The 10,871-nt window shown below is 35.8% G+C and overlaps 1 protein-coding gene across 7 annotated transcripts in view; it reads left to right on the top strand.

Moving 5' to 3' along the window:
* Positions 1 to 10,871, top strand: part of SLC4A4 (solute carrier family 4 member 4) — a 192,196-nt gene that overhangs the window by 124,466 nt on the left and 56,859 nt on the right. For all 7 annotated transcript variants that reach the window (XM_075202433.1, XM_075202423.1, XM_075202397.1 and 4 more), the window contains one exon: positions 3,155 to 3,231. In XM_075202433.1, coding sequence (XP_075058534.1) covers positions 3,155 to 3,231 — 77 coding nt within the window. The remainder of the gene's footprint in view (positions 1 to 3,154; positions 3,232 to 10,871) is intronic.

Raw genomic sequence — 10,871 nt, 5'->3', positions numbered from 1 at the left:
TAATTGATGTCTAGTGCTATGATCTCCTTCAGCCATGCAATGCTGCAATGTATGAACTTCAGGCGATTACATAGCTCCGTAGCGGTTAGAGGGGTGAGCGTCTAATTTTTGATTTGGGAGTTTCTAGGTGATTCTTGCCAGGAAATACTCGTTGATATAAAGAACACAAGAAGGCACAAATCATGTATAGTTGCATTGGGTCTTCTTAAGCGATTCATTTAATGAGACTTAATAGATCAATCTGAAAATTGCCCATTTAGCCAAAACCTTACAGTTTCAGATCAGAAAATAGCTATAGTGCCATCATTTTAGGGTCCAGTGTTAATACTTTTGGACACAAATCAATTAAATAATCCAACGTCAAGCACTTTAATTAGTGTGTTGTTAACAAGGCTCTAGTAATGCATCTTAAATAGACGTCATTTTTTGTCCTAAGTGCTGCAAATACTGCTTAGATCCAGCCAGGTGCTGTGTAATGGAAATATTAAAATCCATTATAGAAATAGCATGAATATTTGGCACTTGAGGCGTAATTGCATTGGGCAAGAACATAGTTGTTTTTTGTCTTGTGTCAACCCTATTCTTTTTCACTGTTTTGCTTTCTTTCTGTAAAATAATAGCACATTTGCAATAATTAGTATTTAAAGCAGTAAGAGTGCTTATTTTACCTGTTCCTTTTATCACTGTGGTGGGCGAGAGTGCACCTGGTGCTTTTATTTCAATTATTGTAAAAGCTAGTTACGCACAATTTTCTAACCATGTGTTGCTGTTTACTAATTTGCTCAAAAAATAATTATGCTCATTAGTATATGCTGTTATTTTTATGTTTAAAAGTACAGTAGTGAAGTTACAGGTTCAGGAGTTAATTTCTATATGTTAAATATGTTTAAATGACAAATGTTCACAGTAGGACAGCCACATTGTTCATTGGCACAATAAGTGCTAAATATGTTATTTGTGATCCCACATTAATTATAAATAGATTTTGTATTAAAATCTCCATGTTAGACATCCATAGAAAGCTCTTTTTAGTTTTATGTAGCATAATGTTACCTCGGACCACATGGGGTCTTTTTTTATCTTAAGTGCTTAAAGAAAGCTTGAAGCTATTATTTAAAAAGGGTAAGGTCTTTACAATGTATACTGCAGATGAACTGTTGGTCTAGTACGGCAAACAAATAAACGAACACAAAATAAAGTACGGAACAGTTTAAATGCTTTGACAAAGAGCAATTCAGTTTCAGTAATTTAAAAGAGAATTTGATTGGTGCTCCCAGTGTCCTGATCAATTTTCTGTCAAAAGTTTTTTCTACTGCATGACGTTGGCAGAGAAGTGGTTTCTTTCAGCTTACTTACTTTCCAGGTACTACCACAAAAGTACAATTTTAAAATAAATGGTGCAAGATTAAATATAATTGAACGGTAACTGGACTGTAATTGAAATTTCTTTCATTCGAACAAAATATATTGTTACTACTACTGTCCATTGACAAAATGAAATTGTCACTCAAAGCTTTTCTCAGCTGACAACATTCTGAAATAAAACAATTGCAGCTATAGTATGTACAACTTGCTCTGCTATGCATATGACAGAGTGCCCTTTGTAAATGTCATTCTTGGAACTAGGCCTGCTGACATAAAAGAATGGGAAATTATCTAGTTAGGCCAGGAAAGGCAGCTTATTAAGTCATGTAAGAAAATAAGGGACCTTTAAAAAGTAAACTGTTATGTCAAGACCAAGGGGTATATTTACTAAACTTCGGGTTTGAAAAAGTAGAGATGTTGACTATAGCCATCAGATTCTAGTTATCATTTTTTTAGTACAGTCTGCAAAATGACAGCTAGAGGCTTCCTTTGCTCCCACATCCCCCAATATCTTATCTGTCAACGCACTCTCTGTATGCTTATTGCAGCTTGCTGAATGCTGGCCAAGGTATTGGGAAGAATGAAGCCCAGGATGAATACAGTTAACATGACCAATTTACCATGGTTAAATTTGATTATTTTTTTTTTGGGCTATTAAGCTGTAGAATTGTTTAATGTTTTGTGCAACATTCAATACAAATGAAACTTGCTCATCATTTCATTATAGAAAAAAATTACTTGATTATTAATAATTATTATTTGATACCATATTGATTATTATTCAATGTTTGTAAAATATTCTTATAACACACACATTGTTGTAGCTTATGCTGTATAGGTTTATTTAGTGACTGAAAGCACTTCATATTTACCAGTATACTGAGGAGTAGCATCATATTTAAACAATAAATAGCGTAAAGGTGACTGACATGATTGTCAACCATTAGTAAATTTACTGACAGTAAAAAAGATAAGTTATGTTTTTATCCATCATTAACAAATATAGAGATCCACGAATATATGACATACTGTATACATTACTAAACTAAACATTACACACTTAACGCCAGTGATTTGGTCTAAGTAGGGATGTTTCTAATATTTTAGCTCTAAATGCTCCTACTTGTCTTCATCATATAGGCTCATATCCTTTCCTTGACTGGGAAATATCTATATATACATACATATACACATATATGTGTATGTATGTGTATATATATATATATATATATATATATATATATATATATATATATATATATATATATATATATATATATATATATATATATATAATATATGTCACCTCCCCCCTATTTACTACTTTGGTGAGTGTCTCCTTCTCCCCGACCTCACCCCAAACCCAGTACCCTCATTCTCACCAGATTGCAGCCAATTCAGAACCAACACTGAGACCTGAAGGAGGACATTGCAGAACCTTATAGAATCACCCCATCTTTTATTAAAGCAGGAATTCTATTTACTACACACATACTACATGCAGGGGTTTGCCGACCGCTGGGTTATAACAAGCAGGGACAGGAGCTTAACTCATTTCTTAACTAATTTCTGTATAACATTCAAATGATCCAAATAATGAGGTGTTAAAAATTTGCCAGCAATGGCAGTACATGACGGCAGTTCTGTAACAGTAATGATATTTTTAGAAACGATTGCTAGCATTTTTATTGTGTCATGTCCAGCCAGTAGGATAGCAAATCCCTGCTCTGCAGAGTATACACTATAGGATGCTTGAGAAATAGTCTAATGTACCTTTTTGTTCTTACAGGCAGTCCAACAATGACACACCGAAACCTGACATCCTCTAGTCTGAATGACATCTCAGACAAACCCGACAAGGATCAAGTAAGTGTTCAGACATATACTGTATATACATACTATACCTGGTTAATGGCTATTTGTAAATCATCTCAGTGCGTATGCTGTGGACAGATTTGCTGTTTGTTCACAAAAGGTTTAATCTCTATAACCTTGGAATATTGCCAAACTTGTCATATTGAAATACTACTTTGGATGTATTAAATTCAATAGAAAAATATTTTGGTTTGGTATTTAATTATCTAATGTTAACTAGATAGTTAAGTTCAGAGCAAACACACTTTTATGTTGAACATATATTTTTATGGAATATAATAGGGCCTTCTTAATGTTATGGACAGCCATTTTTCCTTTAAAAGGAAGTACACTAAAATATTTATTTTGATATTTTATAATAATGGACACACATGGCTGCCCTATCATTTCTAGGATTTAAGTACAGGCATACTTTTGTGAATATCAGTCCCCCTATATGTCACAGGCTTGAATCAATACACTATCTTGTTAGTAGCTATTTATACTACAGTAGACATTAGAGTTAAGATTTTCCTTTACTATAAAACCTTGTTCAGAATGTACAGTATCTCCCTTTGTAGAAAAAAAAATCACTATAGAAACTCCCAGTACTGTCAGTATATACCACCCATTTAGCAGTTTCTAATGCATTTATTTTGCCTTGGGCTTTAAAGTATGTCTCTCACCTATACACTGTGGGGCAGGCAACAATCAGTTCACCAGTGCAGTCAGCTTATCTCTCAGTTGTTAATAATATAATAGTATACACTATTGATATACTTATTGCAACAACTAGTGCACTGTATGTATGTGTTTTGTAGTTCTAATAAAAAGTAAAACATAAAAGACACTAAGAAACTAGAGAGTGTCAGTGGGTGAGGTGTGTGTTCCTGCAATGTAAGAAGTAGCTAGTAACATTTGTTGTAACTTCTTCTTTAGCTTTGACATATCTGCACAACATCCTGAATTATGTGGTGCTTCCGATTTTCATATTAGTTCAGCCTATAAAAAACTTTAATTTTTATTTTGTGTTTAGTTCCACTTACCAGTGCAGGCTTTTTAAGTCAGTGGGATGAGGGTCTGCATGCTTTTTGCATATATAGTATATGTGTTGGATGCATCATTTTTCTTTCATGTCCTTGAGCCAGTATGAGGTGCACAAGGTCATGCAGTGAAATCAGATACATTGGTATCATGGAAAATGGATCATGGATTAGGTCAGTAGCATAACTAACATATTCGCAGAGGTTGCAACAATATCTGGACCCCCATGTGCCCAGAGCCACATAGCGACCATAAGTGCCAGCAGGGAGTCCAGTGTCACAGCCTAAGACCATGATGTTTAGTTCCTGGTCCTAAAAGTCTGGCACAGTGCGAGTCATGGATTTCATTGCTCTTGCACTCAACTTAATAAATGACGCCAAATGCCCTCCTTAGCTGCAGAAAGAGAAAGTGGTGTCAACTTGCCAAGTTTGAGCCTTATTTCACTTTGGCACCGCTAAAAATATGAAGCTGTCATATACAGTGAGATGGGAAATCTGCCTGCATGACTTTGTGCTACTATTACTTACTGAACAGAAAGGTCAATAATATTGCAGATATTCTTTTCTTGCAATGAAACATCTTGTTATGTACTCAAATATTCTTAGATTTACCCATCATATTGGAATAATACAGTTAGATTATAGTAACCTTATTCTAATCACTGAGAGCATCAGTTTCTTATTTCCAAAAGGCCGGACGTTTGGAGACATGTAGTATTGATAGTATATAAACAAGTAAGGACTTCCAGACTATAGTGGCAGTAAGTAACTTAGAGACAGCTGCTGCTTATTGAGAATAAGAAAAAAAAATGTTTCCTTATGCAACACTGTCATAAAAATTGCACTATACCGTTATCTGTGGTGCTGTTGGACACCTTAAACTTTTTGACAAGCACCAAACAGATTCATCTAACAAACACAGTTTGCCAACACTGCAGGCAAATAAACCTTTTATCTTGCATCTCTAAAGGGTCATCATTTATGGCTACTGTGTTATGTTTCTGGTGCTTAGTTCACTTGTATAAAATATTACACCGAAGCAGCCGTCTCCCTCCCCCGACGTACACTTTGTGTAATCAGATATTAGCAACTAATGGTGTCAAATGATAAGAGCTAGTTAAATTCTATTACTCTGTGTCATTCACACTTTCCTTAATCAGTATATTTGATGTCTCGGATGTTACAATTAGCTGATACACATTGTTAAGGATACGGTTAGATTAGGACAGATAGGTTATGACAAGCAGGAACAGGAGTTTAGCTAATATCTTTAGATTGCCTGGATTGCCTTGTCCTAGACAAGTAATCATTGCCCGGACTAACATTTAAACCAGGCCTGTCCAACCTGCGGCCCTCCAGGTGTTGTGAAACTACAAACCCCAGCATGCTTTGCTGGTAGACAACCAGTTGATAGCTGTAATGGCATGCTGGGACTTGTAGTTTCACAACATCTGGAGGGCCGCAGGTTGGACAGGCCTGATTTAAACAATCCAGATAATGAGTTGTTAAAAAGAATGTACTAGTTCTTGTATACAGGGGAGGGCTCAGCAGCCTATTGAGGATAATTTTAAGAAAAATAAATGCACGTAGCCCAGCCCAAGGTTACACATTATGGGACCGGCCCTGGAGGCATATACCCCCTAGCCCAGCCTGCCCCTGCTGGTATAGGGCTTCTCTGAGAATTAAAATATGATGTGTGTTGAATCAATATAACTAGCTCTCACCATATAATACTCCTGGATCACTTTTACTCTATCATTTAATTAATAATGGTTGTCGAGGAGGCTTTTTGTGAGAACAAATTATATTAGCTAATTGTATTATCAGAAACATCATGCATACCAATTAAGAAAACATGTGACAGATACATTATAGCATATAATAGATAATTTAACCTAATTAGTGTCACCGAATTATACTAATAAACCGTTGTAATTCTAGAATTAAATTGGACATCATAATTTCAGGGCATTATGCGGTAGTATCTGGTTACATACACAAAGCGTATGCCTGCTTTATAATATTTTACAAGTGAACAAAAGCATCATAAACATCTTACACTATAAAATACTGCAATAAAATGATGACCCATTACAGATAGACAGATAAGAAAGATGCTGGACCTTCGCTGCTTTTTTACACAATTCTAGCTTAGCTTTTTAAATTTGTAACTTCTTCTCTTAATGGTACTATTAAACAATATATATAATATTATACTTTTTTTCTTATGCCGGAGAAGGCTTAATAGCCTGTAGTGTTAAGAATATGTGTGCTAGTTAAGTGGACCTGTTTTGTGGTTAACAAAAATTACTTTACTTAACACCCCTTGTGTTGCATACAAATGAGCCACGGAAAGTAAGGTCCCTTCATCCTCCACAGCAGAGCAGTTAAATTAACATTATATTAGAATTGCATGGAGTATGTTTTTGTCTGTGATAAAAGTCACTGACTAGGGTACAGTTTGGGTCTCTCTTTTTGTAATTAGGCGTCTAAAAAGAATTCATAGCAAGTATACAGTAAAGGTTAAACCAGGTCAAGTTGATCGTTTTAACTTGCTATAGGTGTGATTAGAGGTGAAATGATTTCACCTTCAGAGATGAAGGCAGCTGCTGTGGGAGTGCTTTCCATAATCTGATTATGAGCACTAAGCAGCATGGCTCTCGGATACAGGACAGAGAATAAAGCCAGTGCAGCCCGGAATCTCAGTGTGCAGAGGCAGCTGACAGACACATCTGAGAATTCTCTCTATTGCATTTTACATGCACAAAGCAAGAGAAAATAACACCATGTAGAAACAGACACAAGAAAGTTATTGCATTCAATCATACTACAAATTAGTACTTTATGCTATACTGGTTTCTCGCCATTTTTTACATGTTTCAGTGTACCTGCCCAGCAGAATATTGTCATTAAAACGTGGGTATATATACTGTAGAGGGCATAGGGGATAAATGTCTGGCAGTCAATTGGCCCTTAGAATAGCGGCTCTCCTAGCATAAATGTAGACAAAAGAGCTGTCCCAAATTATATCATCACCAGTGGCTGTAACTGTCCTTCCGTATATCAGGCCAGTACATTTATGATTTTCATACTAGTAATTACATAATTGTCTTTTACACCTAAGACGGTTATGCCGTAAAATAGACTCTGTAAATGAATACATGAATGCTGGGTGTACAGGAATTATTGATGGACCATATCTGACCCCTGCCAGATGGCAGGCTTGTGTTACATAGTTGATATTATATTAGTTAGTGTCTCAGTTAACCCCAAAGTAGTTTATATAAGTTAGTTTAAAGTGAAATGGAAGAAAATGATCCACAACATATCTTATTGCTATTATTTAGTGCATTGCTACATACGCCTGGACAGACTTAGCGGCAATTACACTTTACATACTGCTAATGAATTAATTAAGAAGGAATATTTGTATGATAATATAATACATTCCTAAACACTGAAGAATTTATACCTCTACCTCGATATATTGCTGTAATACTTTGGCATGTTCTAATAGAGTTTTACTACAGATGATATTACTGTAATCCTCTACTTTACTTTCATTAACCTGCTGGCAGTAGAAGTTATTTTTCCACTTACCCTGAACAAGACACAGCCAGACTTTGAAGCAGTGAGTTCTGAAAGAGATAGACGGTTGTTACTGTAATACTGACCCATGGTGCCAACATGAAAGGAAAGAAAATCAGCACTGAACAATTGTATGCTGACTTTTAATACACTGAGTTTTAGCTCTGTTGTAGCTTACAGGAGACACAGAAAATTGTAATTTTTGTTAGAGAAACATAGTATATACAAAGTCATGACAGGGAAAGGTAATACACAGCACATGCTCATATATTATACTATGCCTTTGTACCACTTTAGCACTATAGAAGGTATTGCCATGAGCTGTAATGCTTGGTGGTATGTTGGCACAGTGGTTAGCATTGTTGCCTCACAGTTCTGGGGACAGGGGTTCAATTGACTACCTATGTGTAGTTTTTATGTATTTTCTGTGGTTCCCCTCAGGGTGCTCCAGTTTCCTGCCACATAGTGGTAGGTTAATCGGCTTCTGATGATATTAACCCTACTGTGTGTGTTTGTGCGGTAGAGAACTAAGAGTGTAAGCTCCAGTTTGGCACTGCATAATATGCTGGCGCATTATAAATAAAGGATAATAATAATAATAATCATAATATGCACTTTGGACTGCAGCTAAGCGTGTGGACTAATATATTTACTAATCCCATGAGATAAGGGGCTACATTCCCCCCTTCTAATTGTAATGGAAAAACATGTAATTAGCATGTTTATGCTAGCAGTCTCAATTGCTAATAAGCAAAACTGTAGTATAGCAGAAAGTGAGAAGACATTAGGTGACTTAATTATCTATTACATATTTGTTAGGACCTCATATAATATGTATAGCATTCTTTTAGATAACCATTAAAGCTCTGGTTGTTTCAACATCAAAGCCCTACAGAACAAAGGTTTCCCTAAAAGTATACATTATCATTTATCTTGATAATTTTTTTGTGACATCCTGACTATGATCTACGGAACAGAATGCTGTTTTGTACGGTTGTTGAAAAACAGAGAAATTTAGCAGTAAAAAGGAAAACAAACACATATACTAAAAATTCTATAATTACATTATACAAATAGTAAATTCAAAAGGAGATGGATTTTAATTGTGAGAACGATCTGCATCTGGACAGAGGGCGTGACCACGATGGGGGGGGGGGGGGGGGGTGCCTAGAGCATAATAATGGTGTGGCCCAGGGGTGAGCCTAGTACTATTGATGTGCCAGGCTACCCAATACTTTCCTCCCTTCTAAACACTTTCATTGCCATGTGCACCAGTGTGCATGACACCCGTTCACATTGTATGAGACATACCTCCCAAATTTCCCACCCACCAGACAAAGCTGCCCTGATAACGGAGGTAGGACAGAGCTTTCAAACTGGGACTGCCCCGCCTAAATCAGGACAGATATGGTAATTTACCAAATATCTTCGTGTAAAAGGACGTTTCATTCATTTTGTTCATTAAAATTAGATCTACTCCTCAACTATCTGAAGTTGTACCTCCATGATGATACTAAGTAAGGTAAAACTCAATACTTACATTACAATAAAGTACTATGGGGAAAAAATAGGACAGTGCAGTACAAAAAGGAATAGAAAGATATATAGAAAAATAATTAATTTAACTATGGCAGAAAGAATAGGATAGGAACCGATTGTTTTTTTTATTTTGTTTTTTTTTCACTGCTAAAACCAATATAAAAGATGTTGCACATGCAGCAAAATAAACATGCAGTATATTTGCACCCTAAAATACAAATTAGTGGAAAACTAGCAGATATCATATGAAACATGTATCACCAATTAGCATCCAAAAAGTGATCTTTTGACATTTAAGAATGAAGAGAATTTCCCCAAATAGATTGTTCTCATTAAGTTCCAAAAGTACAAAGGAACAGCCGCAGCACTTGTTGGGTGTATCTAATAGACCCAGCGTAGGATTGCTTAACTTGTTTCCATGGAAACTTGCTATGTAGGGAACTCCTGTAGTCCTTAGGGGGAAATATCCCCGATGTACAGTCCACAACGAATCCCCAATGTACTAAATGGTCTCAACTTGTAATGATGAAATATAGACCCCACTTGTTTCACAAACACTGTCTCTTACTTGTGACGGTGTTTGCGAAACAAGCGGTAGTTTGTGAATGGAATTGATTTTCCTTGCTAGATTGACAATGCTCCACTGATTTGAATTACTTTTCTTTCCCCATTGACTTCAGTGAGAGTAGTCTCCCTTAAAAAAAAAAAAATCTCAATTGGCTTAAATGATAATACCTATAAAGTAATGGGATGCACCTTGTTTGAGCAGGCTGTTTGTGAAAAAATGGGTGGAAAGATGTTATTAAGGACAAAGCAAAGCTTCTTAAATAGTTCAAAAATGGGAGTATGTGTGAAAAACTGACTTCGATGTGATTTTCAGATGAAAACAGCGATAAATCAGGTTGATGTTTGCACAACATTGTACAAGTACAGTACAATGCATTGTTATGAATTGGTGAATAGTGGCAATATGCTTTCTCCAAGTGTAAGAATCCTATTTAAAATGTATCAAAACCTAAGTCCTCTAGGTGCTTCCATGTAAAATGCTTCCACATAATACTATTACTATTATTTTCCCAACACTACACACTCTACACATAAGATCACAATGAACTGATATCATTTTGGAACTTTGGTATTACTCGAAATTACAAATTGTTTATATTTTTGCCATTTGTTGTTTAGGATCAATGTTGATATGATCTAACCACCCACCATAACCAACCCAGTACTGTGACTAAGACTCAGTCATTCATTATCAATGGTCTGTTCATGTTGTTGAAAGCCCATGTGTAAAACACAGTTTCTTGTGGCTGCAAAAGACACGTTTGCAGTTTATTGGAGCGGTATGAATACATTTGGGAATCCATGCTAGCCAATGACAATACAACAAAAGCCGGGATAAAAAATATCCCTGTGCGTTTGTCTGTAGTTGCTTTTTCAGCTAGTATTTCCATACCAACGTTTGTTTCTAATTCAACT

The sequence above is a fragment of the Mixophyes fleayi genome, chromosome 1, assembly GCF_038048845.1.
Source record: "Mixophyes fleayi isolate aMixFle1 chromosome 1, aMixFle1.hap1, whole genome shotgun sequence".
In the NCBI taxonomy this organism is placed as follows: Eukaryota; Metazoa; Chordata; class Amphibia; order Anura; family Limnodynastidae; genus Mixophyes; species Mixophyes fleayi.
Note: the sequence above shows the minus strand (reverse complement) of the source record. Positions and strands in the feature narration are given on the sequence as shown.